The sequence below is a fragment of the Odocoileus virginianus genome, chromosome 9 (genome assembly GCF_023699985.2).
Source record: "Odocoileus virginianus isolate 20LAN1187 ecotype Illinois chromosome 9, Ovbor_1.2, whole genome shotgun sequence".
Taxonomy (NCBI): domain Eukaryota; kingdom Metazoa; phylum Chordata; class Mammalia; order Artiodactyla; family Cervidae; genus Odocoileus; species Odocoileus virginianus.
This window is the reverse complement of record NC_069682.1, coordinates 11,002,551-11,023,981: the sequence shown is the minus strand read 5'-3', so window position 1 is coordinate 11,023,981 and position 21,431 is coordinate 11,002,551. Positions and strand designations below refer to the sequence as shown.

The following is a 21,431-nucleotide window of genomic DNA, read 5'->3' as shown; positions in this document are numbered from 1 at the left end:
ACTGCCTATGATCTCTCTACCACACTCTGGATAACCACTGACATAAAAATACAGAGGAGGAAATCAATTGAGATGTAGGTGAAAGTGAACATAAGTGAAACTGACCAAGTTGGCAGAGATGCTGTCCGTGAAACGAACAGAAACAGAAAGAAGAGGCAGTGTCCCTAACGGAGCAGAGCTGTCAACGAGTCTGTGTTGTCAGGAGCTGAAGAACGGCCAGGCTTGTAAGAAACGGCCGGTAGACGGAGCGCCTGTGACAACTAGTTGTAGTAGTTTGCGGGCAAGGGGAGGGAAAGGACCAAACTAACAGAGGCTGTGAGGCGTTTTGGAGGGGGTTCTGCACGCTGCCAAAGGAGACGATGATTAAGGCCGATGATCAGATCAGAGAGGAGGGCAGAGGGTGTGGAGCTGGGAGCGGGGACCCGGCTCCTGCTGCACGCGGAATAAGTTAGCGGCAGGCGAAGAGGCAGCAGAGGGATGACTCGAGTTTCCAGGGGCAGTGGGAGCGAAGGAGCGTCAGGGGCCGAGAAGACACCCGATCGCGGGGTGAGAGCGAAGGACCAACACCTCCCGGACGCCGGGAGAGCATAGGGGAGCGCGGAGGTGTCACTCGTGACCGGCCAGACAGCCTCCCGTACCCAGCCCGGTACTCACACAGCTCCGAGTACCGGTGGCAGCCCCGTCCCAGCTGCTGCAGGTAGCGCTGCAGCACGTCAGTGAGAAGGTGGCAGGCGCTCAGTTGCACCGAGTCCCAGCCCAGCGCCTGGCAGATCTGCGCCACCGAGACCCTCAACAACGACCTGGAGTAACTCTCGCACATCCCGCTCCGTGGACTCCACCGCAGTCCGTGCCGCCACTTCTCTCCACCTCCGCCGCCTAGCCTTAGCAGGGCCCCCGATTCATCCTCCAGGGCCTCCGCGGCGGGGAAATCGTCCCCCCCCGACCCCCGGCGACCACCTCAAAGCCTCAGCAGCACGGAGCGCGCCAGCCTGAGAGCCGCCATTTTGGACTCGCTCCGCCTCCCGCTGGATGGTCGCCGGGGCGAGGCAGCACTAGCCGAGTGCTGAGCGGGCCGATGTGGAAGCTCCGCCCCGTTGTAGCAGAGCGATGGTCCTGGTGTTGACTCTCCGGCCTGGAAGGATGCAGGAAGCCGCGGTACGGGGCGCAGGTGAAGGATGGGCCAGAGGAGGCAGGTGCCTGGGGCCTCCTCTGGGTACTCGCTCGGAGGGGACCCGGGAGAGGACCGTCAGCGGTTCAGGGGCCTAAGAATGAGCCAGGATGTGGGTGTTAGAGAGAAGTGAGAACCCAAGAGGCTGTGAGGGCAAGGGTGGGATTTAGGGGCGTGGAAACTTCCAGTCGCGGATCTAATCCCGCCTCTGTTTAAAAAAAAAAAAAAAAAATCTGTTTACTGTTGTATTGATTAAATCAGGTCCAAGTTGTTAATCATGTCATTCGAAGCCCTTTACAATAGGGCGGGGTGTAAGGTGTGGCCTGTGTGGCACTGACCACCGGATACAATTTAAGCGGCCAGCAGAAAATGTAATGAAAATTACTGGTATTTTAACACAGTTGTTTAAAAATCCGAGCTACTACCCTGCCCCTTTCCTGTCTCGGGTCACCTCTTTCTAATCGCAGCCCTGGTTCCAATAAAATTTTATTTACAAAAACGGGTGGCATGCTGGTGGGCGAGAGTTTGCCAGTGTGCCCTTCACCAGCGTCTAGGATCTGTCAAAGGAAGAGAGGACTCAGTTGACTACGGAGGTCAAAGTCCTTAAATCAAGCTGGCTGTATGAAGAACTGTTGCCTGCCCTAAATTCTCTCTCCGCTCCAGGTAAGGGCTACCAGATCTTAAGGAGCTGCAGGAAATCAGGGTTTTGTGATCAGTAGCTCGATCAGTGGAGAAGGCAATGGCACCCGGCTCCAGTATTCTTGCCTGGAAAATCCCATGGACGGAGGAGTCTGGTGGGCTGCAGTCCATGGGGTCGCGAAGAGTCGGACACGACTGAGCGGCTTCACTTTGACTTTTCACTTTTATGCATTGGAGAAGGAAATGGCAACCCACTCAAGTGTTCTTGCCTGGAGAATCCCAGGGATGGGGTCACACAGAGTTGGACACGACTGAAGTGATTTAGCAGCAGCAGCAGCTCGATCAATATTTTTAACTATTGAGAATACATTTTTTAAAATCTTTTATTCTTTTCATTTATTTGGCTGATTGATTGTGACGTGTGGGCTTCTCGTTGGGGTGGCTTCTCCTGTTGCGGAGCACAGGCTCTAGGTGCCCGGGCTTCAGGAGTTGTGACTCTAGGGCTCTAGAGAGTGGGCGCAGTACTTGGGGCTCATGGGCTCAGTTGCTTTTTGGCATCTGGAATCTTCCCGAACCAGGGATCAAACCCCTGTCCCCTGCATTGGCAGGCAAATTATTATTCACTGTACATGCCACCACCGGAGTCCTGGGAATACATTCGCAAGCCAGACTAATCCCACATTTAAGCTAAATTCAGCCTATGGGAAGCCAGGCTGTACTGACTCACCTACTCAGTCTTTACCCATTTTTGCGTTTTTCTTGTAAAAGCTTCTGGAGTGTTCTTCCTCCCCTCCCCTCCTCTCTAGGCTGTGTTCCTCTGTTCTTGCACCTACCACAGTACATTTAGTATTTGAGTTCATGTGCCTCTCCAATAAATTGTGAGTTGCTCCATGACCTTCTCCTTATAGGGACCATTCCAGAACTTTGAACATAATATTCAATTTTTTTGAAGTCCCAGAAAACCAACAGAATGGAAAATATGATACTGCAGCTAAATGACAACCTGCAGACAATGAGCAATATAGTAGGCGGCAGGGTGCCTTTATTTTTCTCCACCGACAGTTCTGTCCCCAAGATTATCAAGGACCTTCTGGATGCTAAATCTCTGGGACACTTTTCAGTCCTATCCTTGCTTGACCATTTTGTAGCCATTTGATAATGTTGAACACTATCTTAATTTTGAAACTCTTGGATCTCATGACACCCTACTCTCTTCTGTTCCTTTAATACTTCTGGAAATTCCTTTTACATCTCTTATATCGCCTCTCTGTGTGTTTTAACCCCTTAATCTTTTATTTTGGAGATTTTCAAACCTACGGAAACACTGAAACAGAAGTACAAACACAGGTACACACATCACCTAGATTCACCAATTGTAAATATTTTGCCACATTTACTATATATATCCATACATGCACACATATAGAGCTCTTTTTTTTTTTTCCAGAATAGTTTGAAAATAAATTGCAAACATCTTGACATTTAACCCGGAAATACTCCAGCATGTATCTCCCCAGAGACGGACACTCCGCTCTATAACCGTGTCATGGATTCAGTTCTCCAGTTCTGGGGTGGAGATTGACCTGCAGGCTTATGGAGTGCTCCTAGGGTGTACCCGTGTTCAAGGAAAGGGGTTCCCAATGCACTTTTCAGAAAGACCTCGGGCAATCCCATAAGGAAGTCTAATTTGGGATTGACCCTTTGCCTCTGTCCTGAGTTGGAACAAAGGGACTGGACCTTTATATTCCCATTTTAGCAAATGATTACCTGAGGAGAGCATGTGATATGGGACAATTCCAGGGAAATGGAAGCCTTCAGGGGAGTGGGCAGGTGCAGTAAGATAGTCTGTACAGCATTCGCCCCTTCTGGCTGCCGTAATTAAGACTGGGTCACTTATCAACAAACATTTATTTCTCACAGTTCTGGAGGGTGGAAGTCTGAGATCAGGGTGCAGCATGGTCAGGTGAGGGCCCTCTCCTGGGGCACAGAATTCTCAGCTTGTATCCTCACAAGGTAGGAGGAGCTGGGGAGCTCTGTTAGATCTCTTTTATTACAGCATTAATCTCATTAATGAGGGCTTCACTCTCCTGACCTTCCCAAAGTCCCCACCTTACAACACCATCACGTTGGGCATCAGTTATTGTAAAATATTGACTGCATTCTCTGTGCTTTGTATTACACCTTTGTGTTTCACTTCATAGTTGGCAGTTTGTCCCCCTGAATCCCTTTCCCCTATTTTGCCCCTCCCCCAACCCCTTGGCTTCCCAGGGCTCAGTGATAAAGAACCCACCTGCCGATACAGAAGACACAAGGGACACAGATTCAATCCCTGGGTTGGGATTGAATTTCCTTCCTGGAGAAGGAAATGGCAACCCACTTCTGTATTCTTGCCTAGGAAATGCAATGGGCGGAGGAGCCTGGCAGGCTACTGTCCAAGGGATGGCAGTTGGATGCAACTGAGCTACTGACAACTGAGTGTGCACACACACCAACTTCTTTTAAGTGTACCACGGACTTCTGCCTCCCCCGACCCCCAATGGAAGTGAAAGTGAAAGTCGCTCAGTCATGTCCGACTCCTTGCAACCCCACAGACTATACAGTCCATGGAATTCTCCAGGCCAGAATACTGGAGTGGGTAGCCTTTCCCTTCTCCAGTGGATCTTCTCAACCCAGGAATCAAATTGGAGTCTCCTGCACTGCAGGCAGATTCTTTACCAGCTGAGCTATCAGGGAAGCCCTGTTACGTCAGTTTTACCAGTCTGAAAAATTTGTCCTCCGCCTTCCCGCTGCCATAGTTCTTACCCAGAAGCCAGGGAACCCGCGTGGGGGTTGTACCAACCTGCACGTCCGGGATCCGCCTCAGGCCTGGGGCTCTTTGTGTTCCATCTCCCACTCCCAAGGCAGTCTTTGTGGTGGCAGAGGGCTGAGCCAGCTCCCAAGTCCTGTCCTTGTATCTGCTCCCTCAAACCCTTCCTGTGAGCACAGTCCCAAGTCAGGCCCGCCCCACCCCCGAGGTGTGTTCTGAGACAGATCTCAGAAGCAGGGTTTGAGATGGAGACTAGCGTAGGGGTGCTGTTGAGCTCACTGCCTGGATGAAGGGAAGGAGTCCAGCTGAAGGGGGGATTCTTGACGTGTATCTATCTCAACTTCCATTACCCCACCATCCAACTATCACATACAACAAACACAAGATTGATATAGTAACCTGACTCAATGTGAAATGCATACTCAAATTTTATCATTGTTCCTAAATGTCTTTTATAGCTTTTTTTTCTCTTTAATCTCTGGTCTATTCAAGACTCATTCATTGCACTTAGTTCTTTTCTGTCATGTCAAGCAGCTTACAGGTTAGGCAGTCCCAACTGGGATTGAACCCAGTTCCAAGGCAGTGAAAGCCACTGGGGTCCTAACCACTGGACCACCACCAAATTTGTTTTGCTCTCTTGGTAAGGCCAATCCCACCAGTTATGTCTTTTGCTTGTTGGTTTTTTGTTTGGTCTTTCATGACATCTACTTTTTTTGCAAAGTCCAGGACAGTTATCTTTATAGGATGTCCTAGTCTTTTGTCTAATACAAGAATCTTCCTCACTGCCCTTTAATACCCATCCCAGCCTTCCTATTACTCCATCTCTAATCTCTGACAACTACTATTCTCCATTTCTAAATATACATGGAATCATAATATATAATCTTTCAGAATCCTCACCATGATTCCCTGGAAATTCATCTATTTCAAAATGAGCTTTTTCAACTCATTTTTTAAAACATGGGTTTTGCCTGATTTGTGGATGTTTAAAAAAATACACTATATTCAAATTTTATTTGTATTGCAAATGTTCTCAGTATTTTGATAATTTTAATAAAGCCTGATTGTCAAGTCTTTTTGGGGGGGGGGCGCCACGGGACACGTGGGATCTTAGTTTCCCAACCAGAGGTGGAACCCTCGTCCCCTGCAGTGGAACCATGTAGTCTTAACCTCTGGATCATCAAGGAAGTCCTCATTGGGGGATTTTTTTACCTGGTGCCTCAGATGATAAAGAATCTACCTGTGATGCAGAAGACATGGGTTTGATCCCCAGGTCAGGAAGATCCCCTGGAGAAGGGAATGGCAATTCCCATTCCAGTATTCTTGCCCAGAGAATTCCATGGACAGAGGAGCCTGGCAGGCTACAGTCCATGGGGTCACAAAGAGTTGGACAGGACTGGGCGACAAACACTTTGACTATACCCAAAACCCCCCTTTTTTTTTTTCCATTATCTGTCTTTGCTCCAGACTGTAAGCTCCTATAGAGGAGTGTATCTTCAGAATTTAAGAGTGCCAACACACAGAACATCAGTAAACACGATGATCACTTAAGTGTATCAGGTAACATTTAAACAGCTACAGCACTCATCCCACATCAGATTCTATTTTGCCAATATTGATTCATGTAGTCCTTATAACAACCCTATGAGCTAAGTCCTATTTTAATCATTTTACAGAAGATAAAACTGAAAGATTAACTCACCCAAGGTCACACAGCTGGTAAGGGCTAAACTAGGATTCTAACCCAATTTGCCCCAAAGTTTATTATGCTCCGTGTTAAGAACTTATGGAAAAACCCAAATGAACTTTTTTGGCCAACCCAATACACAGTCTGAGTCATTGATCCCACTTCCAATTAAGTGCCCAAAAGTGCCATTCATCCAAATGTGCAGAGACTTGCCCAAAGATACTTATTAACAATCATCATGGCAACATTTCAGAGCAACACAGATTTTCAGAGGAAAACAAGTGTCACAAAAACTCAGAAATTAAAATGGCTCTTAAAACATTTCAGGGAAGCTAGAAAATGACACTGAGATTCTGTTCAGTTTATCTTCCTCTGGCAACCTTCTTCTTAATGGTTTTAAAAGTAATATACATTAAAGTGTTGACGATGGGCTTTATGTATTTTTTTAATAGTTATATTTTGTAATTCCTATATTACTTTTGCAATAAAAAACCCCTAAAAAAGTTAAAGTGTTAGTCGCTCAGTCATGTCTGACTCTGCAACCCCATGGACTGTAGCCATAAATCCTCTTAAATAGAAAAAAAAAAAATCCCAACATTTTGGCAGGGCCAGCTCATTCTGTAGAATAGCTCAGGTGCCCAAAGTTAATGGCTATCTCAGTGTGAATGTGAAGTGAGGATCCTGCCGAAGTGTTTCTCAGTCCTTGGTAAAGATTTAAACAGTTACTTAGTATGTCCCCGGAACCGTCCACCCTCTCGGACACAGCGCTGCTCCTCGCGCTGGTGGTTCAAGGGCTGGTGGTCTCTGAGGGTGACAGGCAGGGAGGCCCGGGCTGGGGGTGTGGCTGGCACCTCCTCCTCCCACTCTGACTCCTCGGAAGCCAGGCTTTCCATGGCTGTTAGGAAACCAAACAATCATAAGAGCCTCTTCAACAAGCTTCTTACTTAGAAATTTTAATACAAGTATGTTAATATTTTGAAGTGTTTTAAGATCTCACTTTGAAAATGGTTTTTCTTATATAGTAATAAAAAAACAACAGTGATTTTATGTTGAGTCATTTATTGTAAGATAATTTACAAATATCTTGCTGTCTTTAGTAATCTGAACAATGGACCAACAAATTCTTCTGACAAGGACAGCAGTAAGCTAAAAACAAAATCAGCTTGCTGAATTCTTCTTTACCTGAAAAATAAAAGTATACAACAAATAAAAATCAAATAATTTTGTGTGTGTGTGGAAACTGCACATGTCAAGAGATAATATGTATCTACAGTGGGACTTGAAGAACTGACTCTACATAATAACTGTTACTCTACACTAGTGGTTCTCAAGTTTTGGTCTAGGGACCCTTTCATGGGGTCTGTGAGGGCAAAACTAATTTCTATGACAATGCTGCTTGCCTGTTTTATTCTCATTCTCAAGAGTACACGGTGCAGTTTTCCAGAACCCACATGACGTGCAATGTCAGAACAGAATGAATGCAGAAATGGAGAGAACTGAGCGGTCTTCTGTGGAGTCAGACATCAAGGGGTTCTGAGACCAGGAAGTCTGAGAACCACTGTTCTTCACCAGCCTGTTTTTAGTACTGCAAAGGAATGCTGATTCTTTATCCTTGTAGTTTATTTAAGAAGGAAAAAAAAAAAACAAAAGACCCCTAGCATCAGCCACGTGCTCCTACAAGTTGACTGATGCACTAATGGCCGGCCAGTCTCATCTCCCAAGAAATCAGTTTCCCTGTTGCTGAATTAGTCTCAACTCTCTCTGACTGGGTTTCTTTTCTGATGGGATGGGGGGAGGGTGTGAAATATTACCACTTTACCTCTTGTCTGAGGATGAAACTTGATTTTCATTAGTCCCTGGGTTATTATATTAGAAGAAAAACACAAACAGAAAACAAGCAGGTCAGGAAGCAATCCATGCTGGTTAATCATGTACAATTTCCAACTAGAAAAGCCCATTTCCTCATTCACTACCTTGAGTATATCACATAAATACTTACCAATACTTGAAACAGTCACTAATTGTTAGGAAACATTACAGACCTGAATCTGGTTAAAATAATAAAACCATGTTCATGCAAGTAGGCAGGACTATGAAAGCATACTTTAAACCACAACTTTTCTATACATAGTATAAAAAAATTTTTTTTTTAAGCTAGCAGCTAACACTTGGCACCTCAAATACGGTTTACTCATGCCTTTTAATACCAAACAGCTGAATATGTTTGTATTAAATACTAGTCTTTAAGCAGAAGAGCTGATAGGTTACAGAGCATGCAAGTTCATTTCATATAAATAATCCATCATGAGGATTATTAAGGTTAGCACAGCTAACCTTTAATAAAGGACTTAGCCTGCCTTTCTAGAAAGTGAAAATTGAATAGTCAATTTCCAGTTATTTGAGCTGTTTTAATAAAAATTCTCAGTCTCCATGTCCCAATCTCCTCCTCATTTCTCTGCATTTGCTGCTTTGAGTCAGGTCCCCACATTCCTAATCAAGAGCCGGGTCCTCTACGCTGCAGAGGCTGTAGCCTCCATTTATTCTGAGCATCCATTCTTCTTTCCCCTGGCGCTCTGCATCTCACAGCCCCCAGACCTTCAGAGTGCAGTTCTTTCCCCAGGCCTCGGCACACTTGCCACCGGAGAAGCGGTAGAAGGTACAGCAAGGAGGACGTGAATAACACACCTGCTTAACCCCCCCATGTCACAGACAACTGTGTCACAGGGAGAGCATGTTAACCACGTCCATCAAGCTGGTAAGTGGCAGGACCACTCATCAGTGCCTGGACGCTGATGCTAACAGGGCAGCAGTGACCAGGACAGATGGCTTAGACGCAGGCTTGAAAGCAAAACAAGCGAAGGAAGACTGTTTAGGACAGCCGAGCTGGCGGATCCAACACTGACAGAACGGTCTCAGCCAGTGTACATGTGTCTCTGGGATCCCGCCCGTTTCCATCCTCCAGAGATGGAAAGGACCAACTCCTATGTCACCTTACTGATGAACCTGTCCCCGAGTCTTAACCCTGGACCCACATGTTCATATATTCAGCAAAGTGTTATTTCTGTCTCTTCTAAAATTCCAGTTCTTAATACACTCATGGCACATCATCCATTCACTCCACAAATATTTACTGAGGAAGTGCATGCCAGGTGATGAAGCTACTAAAGTGAATGAGACACGGCCCCTCTCAAGCCACAGGACGCAGACAAACCTAAAGGCAGTTCCTAGTAAGATGGTATAAGCACTGTGATGGAGGGAATCACAGGAAATAGCCCCACTCACACCACAAATGAGGGTCTTCTAGAGGAAAGGAGTCCCCCAGCTTCGTCATGAAGGACAGAGAGAAGTTAGTCAGGTGGAGAATTAAGAGTGCAGGGGAAAAAAACGACATTTATCTGGGAGAGAACTGACAAAGATGCGTTCAGAGGGCATAAAGGGGAGCAAGTCAAGGGACATTTAGAAGAGAGTAAGATTTAGAGAACCTGGTGACCAACTAGCAGGAGGACAGAGAATGAGTCAAAGATAACTTACTACACGTTTTATCTTTCGGCACAATTGTCTACATGTTTTCTTATCCTATTAGGATGTAAACGCCTTGGGACAAAGGATTCCATCCTTTAGCACTGTATGAGGCATGTAATGGGTGTTCAATGTAATCATTTTTTATAGATTTCCCACTACTGTGACCGTGGTTACAAACATTAACATATCTAGCTAAACAACCTGAGCTAAAAATCTAAGACATTTTCTTGAGGAAAGCGGTATTTTAAGAACTATCAAAGGATAGTACTGATACAGAAAACTTAGTTAAAAACTTTCTGACCCTACCACCATTCAATAATTTACAGATTTATATAAAATAAACCGAAAACCAGTAACTCATAAACTAAGCCTGAATGTTTCAGCTAAACAATCAAAAATATTCTAGAGATCTCATTTTCATAAAATCTTTATATTTAAGATTAAGGAAACAAGATTAAGCAATGGATCATTTTTTTTCTGTAACAGACCAAAAAATGGGAGGGGAGAAGGGGACATAAACATGCCAAGGTTAAACGAGCAGGCACTATGAGACAAGAATGCTGAAGGCAACACTCAAGTTACTTACAGAGCCGCAGCACCAGAGATGATTTCTATCAGCTCCTTGGTGATGACAGCTTGGCGGGTGCGATTGAATGTCAAAGTCAATTTGTCAATCATTTCAGCTACAAACAAAACAGAAGATTAGACAACAAGATCTAAAACCAGAAAAGAATACCTTGCTCACTAAGTCATTCATGAGATGTAAGTTGTTTAATTCAAAAATAAGATTCTGTCTCCTCTGAGGTACTATAACTGGCCTCTTGAAAAATGTTATGGAGACATATTTTTTTTGTATCTTCCAAGAATTAAAGTACTTGCACACTTACTTCCTACCAAGTAAGATATTACTTCCTTTAAGGTGAAAAATGTAATTTTTCTATCCTCACAGGATCAGTGGCAGAGCCCAGGACCAGACCCCAGCTCTCCTGCTCCTCCTCCAGAACTGCTACCACCCTCTGACATGAGCGAGGGCCTCCGTGCAGCCTCAGCAAAGGAACGGCCTGAGGGCTGCGCTGGCGCTTACACGCATTCTTGCTGGCGTTGTCCATGGCCGTCATCCTGGCGCTCTGCTCACTCGTGGTGGATTCCTTCAGGGAGTAGTAGATGATGTTGGCCAGGCTGTATTCCTGGTAATTCCGCAGCACATCAGCATCAATGTCATCGTAGATACTCATGCTCTCTGAAATGCAAAGACTGATTTAATCAAGAAGCTTCCTGGTGCAAAAATCCTTTATAATCACAGAGAAGTCAATATGAGACTGGTTAAAAGACACAGTTCTAAAAGCTTCATCTATTTCCATACTATAGATTATAGCAGATTTTCAGTAAAACATAATGTGTAAACAAAGCACCTGGTATTCTACTTCAAATGCTTAACTTCATAAAATCCAAGAGGCTGACGTTTAAAGTAACAGCTCTACATTTCACAGGTATAAGGCCTCTGGAGAACATCTAGCAGAGTGCCCTGGAATAAGTTATCGGACAGTCAGGGACCGTGTTTTTCAATAAAGAAATTAAGGAAAGAAATGAGACTTGTATAGTGTGATATAAAAATCCCAACTCAACCATGTGGTTATTGGAGAAATCTGAAAGTGTCAGGACAATGAGGGAGGGCAAGTTTTACTGAGAATACGAGTCAGAGTCAGAGGCTGCTTTGCATTTCAGCAATTAGCAGAAATTTAGCAGCACATTCAAAAAGTCTTCATTAGGGTATAAAGTGAGACAGGGCTGCATTTCACTGACTTAAGATGCAGAGGACTGCGTAACTCCTATTTTATATACCATGAACAAATAAAGTAACACAGCCAATTAAAAATGATGTGCTACTGACTGGTAGAAGCACCTCAATTTTAGACATTAAAAAAAGTGTACCTCCATTAAAAAGAATTCATTTGAATCAGTTCTAATGAGATGGGTGAAACTGGAGCCCATTATACAGAGCGAAGTAAGCCAGAAAGATAAAGACCATTACAGTATACTAACACATATATATGGACTTTAGAAAGATGGTAACGATAACCCTATATGCAAAACAGAAAAAGAGACTCAGATGTATGGAACAGACTTGTGGGCTCTGGGAGAAGGCGAGGGTGGGATGTTTCAGGAGAACAGCATTGAAACATGTATATTATCTAGGGTGAAACGGATAACCAGCCCAGGTTGGGTACATGAGACAAGTGCTCGGGCCTGGTGCACTGGGAAGACCCAGAGGGATCGGGTGGAGAGGGAGGTGGGAGGGGGGACTGGGATGGGGAGTACATGTAAATCCATGGCTAATTCATATCAATGTATAACAAAAACTACTGTAATGATGTAAAGTAATTAGCCTCCAACTAATAAAAAAGTAAAAAAAAAAAAACGAAAAAAAAAAAAAAAAAAGTGTACCTCTTAGAATAGAAGAAATATATGTAGGAGGAGAAAATGAAATTGGTTCCTGAGTATTATTTCCAGAATGCTTCACCAAGGAATGATGACTTTCATATATAAGGTTGGCCCCCAATGGGTATTTATTTATACAATGAATGTTTTATGGTTTCATGGAAGCTGCTAATAAATGGTGATAGAAACAGCTCAACATTTTTGCTACTGCTGAAAAAAAGCCACCCTGACAAATACTGTTTTACTCAATGTGTAAATCTCTCGTTTCATAGGAAAAATACTCATCATACAAAATATACTTACCAGCACCTGAAATGGTGTCAAGGGAAAAGATGGGCTTTTCTTCTGTCTTGTAGGAGATGACAGACCTAGAAATGGCAAAAACGAATGTAAATTCCAAGATTATAATTTCACACTATTAAGGAGACATTTACTCAATTGAAAAAAATCTGAACATAAAAAAGCTTGGATTTCAACAGTTTTCTTGCCTGAATCGGTTAAAGATGATAGACCCTTCATCAAACTCATATCCAGAATTTAACAGCTCAAGGGCAATGACCGACGCATCCCCAAAGGTAGGGGGTCTCCTCCCCACTTCTTTGAACGTCACCAGAAACTGGTCAGAATGAGTCCTGTGAGAAAACGAAGAGATCACATGTAATGGCTGAGCGGAATACTTCTGCACAGGGAAGAAGGCAAAAATACTCTATGAATCAAGTGCTTTTTGAGTGGAGACTGCGGTGTTCACTGAACTAAGGTGCCCCCTACCTTATTATGATCACCCGTCCTTCAGTGCCTGCCTAGAACTGAGGACTCACAATCAGCCTTTCTCGCCTTACATCTCTCTCTGCCTTTTACTCCTCTCCTGCCAATTCTAATTAACTGTTATTCATTTCTGGCATTTCCAGGCCGTGACAACTCCTCAGAGTCCTCATTAATTTAAAAAAACAAAAAAAGCCCTTAGCTTCTGACATTCCTATTGTATTCCATTTATGGTTTGGAAGAAGAAGCAAATGACAAGTAAAATCTACACATTCTAAGATATCTTGGAACAAAATTCCAAACAAAGTTTCTCCGTGTGTATAAAATGGCAACCAAAAAGACACCTTACTTAAATAAACTATCAAAGAAACTGCCCTTTACTCATGCCTGCAGCGTTCTACATAAACAGTATGTATTTATACTACCTGTGAAGTATACTCCTGATTTTATCACCAACTCCAATAATCTTAACTTCTTTCCCGGCTGCTGCAAGGTTGGCCGCCTCACTTTTTATCTGTTTAGCAACCGAGGAGTGAATAGCACCACAGAGCCCTCGGTCTGAGGACACACCGATAATGAGGTGCTTCTTCTTGTCTTCAGGAGTCTTAATATCAGCCTTTTCATAAAGAGCTAAAAAAAAAAAAAAAAAGGTGTAATTACACTAAATACAGCAATAACCCCTAATTTACAAAATGATGCCTTAACTTATCAAGTATCTTTGCACTTATTTACAGAGGCTGAAAACCATAAAGGTCTAAATCTCTGTTAAGAGGTCCCTAAACACCAAGTTATCTTAAGGCCTGACTAAAAGAAATCACTAGTACAATCAAAGAGCTTGTAAAGAGGCCAGACTTAAGTGACAACTTATCTAGACTTACCAAATTTTTAAATAATTAAAATCTTCAGAGTACAACCAAGAAAGCAGAAAGTAAATATTTACTGAACTGGTCATATAATCTGCACAGCAAGCTTTTATGAAAACTACTGACACTAAAATAATGGAGGCCATTTTATTCTGGGTGTTACTTTTAAGAGTCTCACTCTTGTTGGTCTGGTCTTCAAAGCAGCAGAAGCCAAGAGGGATTCAAGCAGGGTTGAACACACATGGATTTTACTGGGAAAATGCCTGAGAGAAGGCACAGGAAGCAGGTCAGAAGCGCCATCACACCATGATGCCTGTCTGACCAGTGGGAAGAAAGGTGCGGCGCCAGCTTCCTGGCCTACAGAGCAGTTGAGGGAAAGCTCAGCGAGGCTGCCAGGAGCCCCAGGTCTCCACAGAACACACAGCCTGAGCACCCCACCTGTCAGGAGGAGCTCGTGGGAAGCATGTCTCGCGTGCAAACACAGCATGGTTTTAGCAGCTGTGCTCTCTAGCTGCAAACTGCATCCTCGTGGCTGCCACATTCCCCCACCTCAATGAAATTCCTATTACCCTTCTTCAGTTAGAGCAGGGACTCTCAAATTTCAATACCTGAGAACCCTCCATGAAAGGCAGAGAGGTACATACTTAACTCCAAAGTTCAGGGAAGTGAAGAGAATATTCCTTTTAAGTTTCTTTTTACGTTTTATATTGTACAGCATAAAAATAAAATTCCTATTTAAAGTTCTTAAGTATTTTAAAGATTAGCCATTTAATATCCAGCAGTTAGTATTTTTTCAGTTTGAAGGACTTAGAAGTTGGCTGGCAGCCATGACTTGAATTTTTAATATTTTACCACAAATATTCTAATCAGATATCCAAGTCAATTTCTTCATTAAACCCGGAAGAGAACAGAGCTCGTAAGAGCAAACAGCTGGTGTTGTTAAAGATGGCTAAAACCTAACGGAACAAGTCTCTGCTTTACATGCTAAGTGAAACTAAATACAGTATTTTTATTTTTTAAAAAGTCTTCACTGATTTTGTTACAATATTGTTTCTGTCCAGTGTTTTGGTTTCTTGGCCATGGGGCATGTGGGATTTAAGCTCCCTGACCAGGGGTTGAACATGCACCCCTTGCACAGAGGTGAAGTCTTAACCACCGGACTGCCAGGGAGGTCCCAATATGGCATTTTCAAACCAAGGAGTCTTTTTTCATGAAGCATGGTGCGCTATCATTTTCTCATACAGAATTTTCATTAGCGGTATGAATGCATGCTCAAGAAATATGAACACAAGAAAACTACTGCAGAAAGTAATTTCTATCTAACATAGATTAATTAATCTGTGTATTATTAATTATCTGTATAACACACAGATAATACAGATATATCTTTTTCCCTCCTTTATAGCTGATCTTTCAACACTCTGTCCATGTACTCAGTCATACCTCTGACTGCTCAGTCAAATTCCACTGCAGGGTACCCCCACTTTAGCCTGCAGTCCTAAAACACTGTAACAGGATAAAATCAAGCATGAGTCTGATGCATTAAACCCCGTGTTCTTCCGATGGCATATTTAATAATCTAGGAACACTCTCTCAGAGTGCTTTAAAAGGGAGGTGAACACACACGGTGATGAACACAGAGACAGCTCAGATGCCAAGCCACGCAGGTAGTTACGACTGTACTGGGCTGGGGTTTCCTCCGCTGCAAAGCGGGGACTCCAACAGTGCCCGCCTGCACAGGGCTGCCATGACAGATGAGTGCTCTAAGTACTCAGGACTGCGATCTCCAGCTTAAAAGGCTTTGCAATCTGACTGCACGCCCCTCTTACCCAAGGACCCCACTCCATACACTCGGGCTGGTTTCAGCTCCCTCTCAGCTCGGGCGTATTTCGCTGCTGCTACCATTTTCATAGACTTGGTAATCTTCTGGATGTTTTTGATTGATTTTAGTCGCCTGGTAACTGAAAATCAGAAGTGCTGTGTTAAGATAAAGGAGTTATGATTTCATTTGTGAATTTATGGAAATATTTTCCTAAACTTCAAGGTAGAATAACTAGCAGTTAGACCATCTGCCAAAATAGGCTTAATATTAGAATTAATAATAGAGTACCAGAAAGTCACACCTTGCGCTATCTGGACAGCAAGCAAAAACAGCAATGTAACAGTAAATTATGCATGTAAAACGTTAAATGGTATTGAAAATGGCTTTCAACCAAAAACAAGTTCCGTAACATTTTACACACCACACAGAGTACAGTGTTTTCTAATTATCATCATTCCATACACAACACAAGCACAACCACCATGTGTCACCTCACAGTGGTTTTTTTCAAAGCCACAGACACAAGACATAGATTCATTGTCCATTTTAACCAATTATGTAAATGGACTAAAGAGCACACTTTCAAAAGTATTTTTATTTGGCAAAATTTAGCTTTTCTTAATTCACATATTGAGATAAAGTACTTACTATCTTTCAAAGTTGCCATGTTTCGAACTTGGATCCTGAAAATAAAGATGGCAAAAAATTTTTTTTAGTTTTTTGGGAAAAAGCTCCATTTTTTGGGAAAAAAGCTCCAGAAACTTCCAAAGTTAATATAAGGACTTACAGAGTGGCCCATAAAGAAACAATCTATCAAATATAAGATTCTGAATATATATGGATATATATAAACCCCCTAATAAGGATACCAAGCCCTGTTTCAAGGTCTCATTCTAGTTGCCCTAACCTAGCTTCCACTGAGGTCACATGGCATTCACACAGGCTCTATTTCCGACTCTGTCTTAGCCTGTATTGTTTCCATGACAGACAAGGCCTTCCCCTTGTCAGGCTATCCAGTTATACTTAAACTCAAGGTGAACCACTTCTAAAAAGCACCGCTCAGTTCCCAAGCAAGTTCCTGACTTCCTCATTTCACCAATAAATAACAAAACACTTTAGGGTCATCATACATTCTAACATAACCACATATGTCAAAGTAGAATTTAAACCAATTCTTAACTGTTCCAACTCAATCCAGTGAGCTTTTATGGAGCAGGTACTCTGCTCCCCGACTTGGTCTCTGATCACAAGAAGCATACTATTATCTCATAAACAAGATTCATGCAAACTTTAAGACTGATATAAATTTTACATTAAATATTTTTCTAGTCTTCAAAGCACTAACACATAAAAGTCAAAAATAGTAACAGTTAAATATGAGAGGATCTTCCCCTTACTGGTAAAGACAACATGTTATCGAACATACAGCATCTTTCAGCTCTTAAATCCATCAAGCACCTGTTGGCCTGAAAAGCACCAAGGGAGAACTGAGGAATCTATACATTATGCATAAAGGAAGGCCTTAGGGCATTCCAAGGAACTCCAGTTTTGAAACTGGAGACACGGCTTGGGTTAGTACGTTTAAATACTATTTTATAGGTAGTGGGGAAATGATGAAACTTTAGTTTTTCAGTAAAGTACCTCAGATGGCAATGAAAAGCACAAAATGATATTGAATCTTGATGACACAGAGGCCACAGAGGCAGCTGCTTGCAGTTTCCAGACACAAGAAGGCAAGAACCTGGACCGAGAGGTTGGCAAAGCAATGGGAGACTAGATCTGAGAACAAACTGACCCAAAGGTTTCTAATTTAATGACCTGAGTGGACAGTGTTGTCATTTAACCAAAACAGAAAAGCTAGGTAGGGGGGATTCGCATTTGTGATAATGAGTTTTGAATGCGATATTGCACAAAATACTAGAGGACCAGCTGGAAATGTGTTCCAGATCTGGGGAAAATATGAGATATTTCGAGATTAGAGACAGATTTGCAACTATCCACAGACATGATGGTTGATGCCCCCCCCCAAAAAAAAATTAAAATAGAGAAACAAAATAAAAAGAGCTGATCTGAGCTCTCTTTAGGGAAAGCTTGCTCCGCTGAATATAGTTTTTGCAAACGAAAAGATAAAGGAAGTTCTGAATCAGCTGTGTGTCCCAGAAAATTGTCTCGTGTCCTGAGAAATCGTCGGGAGATTATCCAAGAGACCGGAAACTTATCCGGTACAATGGAGGGCAAATTGCACAGACAGACAGGGGACTGCCATGATCTCCTGTGATCACACAGCAGTGTGAGAAAAACTGAAGGAGCCAGTCAGTACAGGATGGGGTCTGCGAGATTCACTGCAGACAGCTTGGAAGAGTTTTAAGGAGCATATAATGCTGACTAACAAATTATGAAGTATCTGCAATTTGAATACTGAATGCCAGGGTTAAAGTCCAACCCCTGGCTCTCCACCAAATGACTTCCAGAACTTTACTACCATCCACGATCCATCCTTGTTAGGCTTCTACCTTCTCACATTAGTTTATACAGATAGAACATGTATGTATAAATTCATTTTCATTTTCAGTGGATACATCTGGGTCCCCAGAAGCATTTCTCCCTCTCCCCTCACTTCTTTACAAATACTGACTCATTTAATCCTCACACCAATCCAATTAATGGGGCACTACATTACCCCCATTTAACAGATGAGGAAATGGTAGAGACATTCAGTAACCTGCACAGCGAGGTAGTCAGGATTCAAACCTGAGGGTAGTCAAGATTCAAACCCGGGCAGTTTGGCACCACTCCATCTGGTACACTACACACTGATGCCTCATGCTTTTTACATTTAAAAGTAAATATCTGCTATCTCAGTTTCAGATGAAAGCCTGCCTTCTCTCCCCTGAAACGCCTTCTCCCTTCCTTTTCAACATCTACATTTCCACTTATGGCCATTGGTTTCCTATTATAAAATAGTTCCATCTTAGAGAATGTGGAACTCTGAGAAATAGAAACATATTTTCCCTCTGACACAGAAAAATCAGAAACTCCCTCCCCACCAAATTTCTTATTTCCATTTTCTTAAATGAGCTTTTAAAAAAAGGTTTAATTTTCAAAAATTTAGTTGGTATTTCACTGACACCTTAAGCAATTAAAAATAATTTTAACTTGCTGCTGCTGCTAAGTCGCTTCAGTCGTGTCCGACTCTGTGCGACCCCATAGACAGCAGCCCACCAGGCTCCCCCATCCCTGGGATTCTCCCGGCAAGAACATTGGAGTGGGTTGCCATTTCCTTTGTAATATTCGTGCTAACATCTCTGGAACAATGACAAACTGCACATTAACCAAAACAGAACCAAGGACATGCCTCTTCCTGATTCTATAAAGGCAAAGGTGTACTTCCTTTTCAGGTTAATTCTGTGGAGTATGAAACATTAAGATGGCTTTAATTGCTGAATTCAAAAGGTGATTACAGTGACTAAGAAATGGCAGGAGCAAAACAGACACCAGGCACCCAGAGTGATGGAATATGTCCAACCAAAAAAACGAAGAGGACAGAGTCTGCTCTGCAAGGTGGAACACTGATATCTGATGAATATTCACAACCTACCAATTTGATGAAGGTCAGGACTTACACATGTATTTGCTGATTGAGCTTCCAGTTTAAGCTCCCTGCCCCCCACAGTAGTTATCTTAGACAGAAAGTGAAAGTGAAGTCGCTCAGTCCTATCTGACTCTGCAGCCCCTAGGTCCATGGGGTCTTCCAGGCAAGAGTACTGGAGTGGGTTGCCATTTCCTTCTCCATCTCAGACAGAGAGCACACTCAAATGATCCTTTACTAAAGGATCCTCAAGTGACCTTACAGGTTTTTAAAAAGTGATTTTGTACTGCTGCTGCTGCTAAGTCGCTTCAGTCATGTCCGACTCTGTGTGACCCCACAGACGGCAGCCCACCAGGCTCCGGTGTCCCTGGGATTCTCCAGGCAAGAGTACTGGAGTGGGTTGCCATTGCCTTATCGTGTGATTTTGTACAGTTAAAGGTAAAACATTTTGTACTCATTTCAGAAACTGTCCATTTTTAAAAGATCAACTTGGCTGACTTAAAGTTCTAAAAATATTTACATGTTACATTCATGCACAGCAAGATGGGAAGGAAGGAAGGAAGTAGAGTTGACATTGTGGACCACTGCTGCCTGTCAGACACACGGTCCTACAAGCTTCATCAGGACCATGTCTGTCTGTTCTTCACCACATCTTAGCACTTTGCCCAGTGTCAACTTGGTGCTGGGCAAGCACCCAACAAATGTGTGCTGAGTGATGAAGAAATGGGACAACCTATGAGTGAGACTCCAACTAAGGTGACTCCTTAATCCCCATGAATACTCTTCAACATTAGGGGAAAGAAAATTTGACTTCCACGGCAAACGCACTAACATCTGTGTGTAGGTTTTTCATATCAAATTTAATTACTTCATTACCCTGAAAATCTGTTATCAATTATTTGCTTAATGAAAACATACCTATTTTAATTAATGCATTAGCGTCCCTTCTCATAAATTAGGATACAAACATCTAGTGCTGTGGTTCTTAGAATTCTCCTATACTGTAAAACCAAGTAATTGCTAAAACACACAGCCGACAGCTAACAATCCCCTTAGCACCCTATATGCAATCTTTCCAGACTGCCTAGCTTCAAAACATTTCATCCTACTACAGAGCACCACCTCAAACCAACGTTTATCTGCTATTGCCAGGCCTTCTAACATGCCTTTTTCTGGTGGTGGAGGAGAAACCAACGTTTATTAAAATCCCCAAAACTTGCACAGCAATGAACAGATGACGCTTACAAATCCGCCTATCTCCTCCTCCTGGGGACCTTATGATGATGTCATGACCTTGCAGGGCTACTGTTTCGGCACAACGGTTTCGAGATCGTGAAGGTATCTTTCCCTTCCTCGCCTTAATATTTTTAAGGCGAGGAGGGCACTTATTTCATTCACCAGTGCCCAGCAAGGCGCCTGCTGCAGAATCGGTGCTCAACACGGGTTGGGAGTCACTGCCCTCTGCACCGCAGGATTTCAAACGGCGTCAAGGACAAAAGCACACCTTAACCTTCCGCGGGACCTTCCCTGGGGACCTCCCCAGCCCGAGGCCCGTCGCCTGGCGAGCAGCAGAGGCTTCCTAATCAGCTAATTAGTCGCTGAGGGGATCCAAGGCCACTCTGCAATTGACTGGGCCCAAGGTCCACTCCCGAGGTCCCTGATGACCAGTCCTCTCGGCCCTCACCCCGCCCCGGCCCGTCTCAGGAGACGAGGCGCCACCTCGCAGTCTCCGCTGCCCCTCACGCGCCCTTCTCGGTTCCGAGCGATTCTTGCAGCCGGGCTGCCCGGGTCTCCGCGGGACCGAGGCCTGTCCAGGCCTGAGACCCTGTCCCACTCGCCTCCCCACTCGCTTGCCCTACCCGCGCTCTCCCATCCCTCGCAACCCTCCCGTTCCCGCTGCGACCTGCCATTACCATTGTGGCTGCACAGTCCAGGCCGAGAGGCCAGCGACGCCCGCCCGAGAGAACATGGTGGCGCCGGCCCTGCTGAAGGTCGGTCAGACAAGCCTCGCCGCGCGTGCGCGGAAGCTACGTTTCGCGCCCCGCCCACCCCGCTGTCTCCCTGAGTCTCGCTTCTTCCCGCCGGATTGAAGGAAGCCTCGCGAGCGTCTAGGGCCCGGCTTCCCGAGGCCCCA

The 21,431-nt window shown here is 43.8% G+C and overlaps 2 protein-coding genes and 1 long non-coding RNA gene across 5 annotated transcripts in view; 1 reads left to right on the top strand and 2 right to left on the bottom strand.

Moving 5' to 3' along the window:
* The window catches only part of TAF3 (TATA-box binding protein associated factor 3), a 119,824-nt gene extending 118,810 nt beyond the window's left edge, over positions 1-1,014 (bottom strand). The window contains exon 1 of the mRNA XM_020880518.2: positions 655-1,014. Within this exon, the coding sequence (XP_020736177.2) occupies positions 655-820 (166 nt within the window). The 5' untranslated portion in view covers positions 821-1,014. The remainder of the gene's footprint in view (positions 1-654) is intronic.
* Positions 1,015-1,107: 93 nt separating this feature from the next.
* LOC139036550 (uncharacterized) lies at positions 1,108-11,230 on the top strand. The gene is made up of 2 exons (XR_011489336.1): positions 1,108-1,831; positions 10,772-11,230. It is a non-coding gene; the product is annotated as an uncharacterized lncRNA (long non-coding RNA).
* Positions 7,343-21,335, bottom strand: ATP5F1C (ATP synthase F1 subunit gamma). Of its 3 annotated transcripts, XM_020880492.2 has the most exons (10): positions 21,211-21,334; positions 16,357-16,391; positions 15,716-15,847; positions 13,449-13,653; positions 12,750-12,893; positions 12,565-12,629; positions 10,907-11,062; positions 10,409-10,505; positions 8,120-8,156; positions 7,343-7,482 (listed from the first exon to the last, which is right to left on the bottom strand). In XM_020880492.2, the coding sequence occupies exons 1-9, from the start codon at positions 21,264-21,266 to the stop codon at positions 8,150-8,152; spliced, it is 897 nt and encodes a 298-aa protein (XP_020736151.1). In that variant the 5' UTR covers positions 21,267-21,334; the 3' UTR covers positions 7,343-7,482; positions 8,120-8,149. The 3 variants fall into 3 exon arrangements, with proteins under 3 accessions (XP_020736151.1, XP_020736153.1, XP_020736154.1); XM_020880494.2 differs by lacking the exon at positions 8,120-8,156 and having other exon boundaries at positions 21,211-21,335; XM_020880495.2 differs by lacking the exons at positions 7,343-7,482; positions 8,120-8,156 and having other exon boundaries at positions 10,405-10,505; positions 21,211-21,335.
* Between the last annotated feature and the right edge of the window lie 96 nt (positions 21,336-21,431).

What these genes read in the sequence shown, in the direction of transcription:
- ATP5F1C (XM_020880492.2), bottom strand. Translation starts at nt 21,266, where the DNA reads ATGTTCTCTCGGGCGGGCGTCGCTGGCCTCTCGGCCTGGACTGTGCAG. An exon ending in ATCAGGAGTATACTTCACAG is followed by an intron (nt 12,894 to 13,448) that starts GTAGTATAAATA and finishes GTTTTCTCACAG; the next exon opens with GACTCATTCTGACCAGTTTC. An exon ending in TGACACCATTTCAGGTGCTG is followed by an intron (nt 11,063 to 12,564) that starts GTAAGTATATTT and finishes TTTGCATTTCAG; the next exon opens with AGAGCATGAGTATCTACGAT.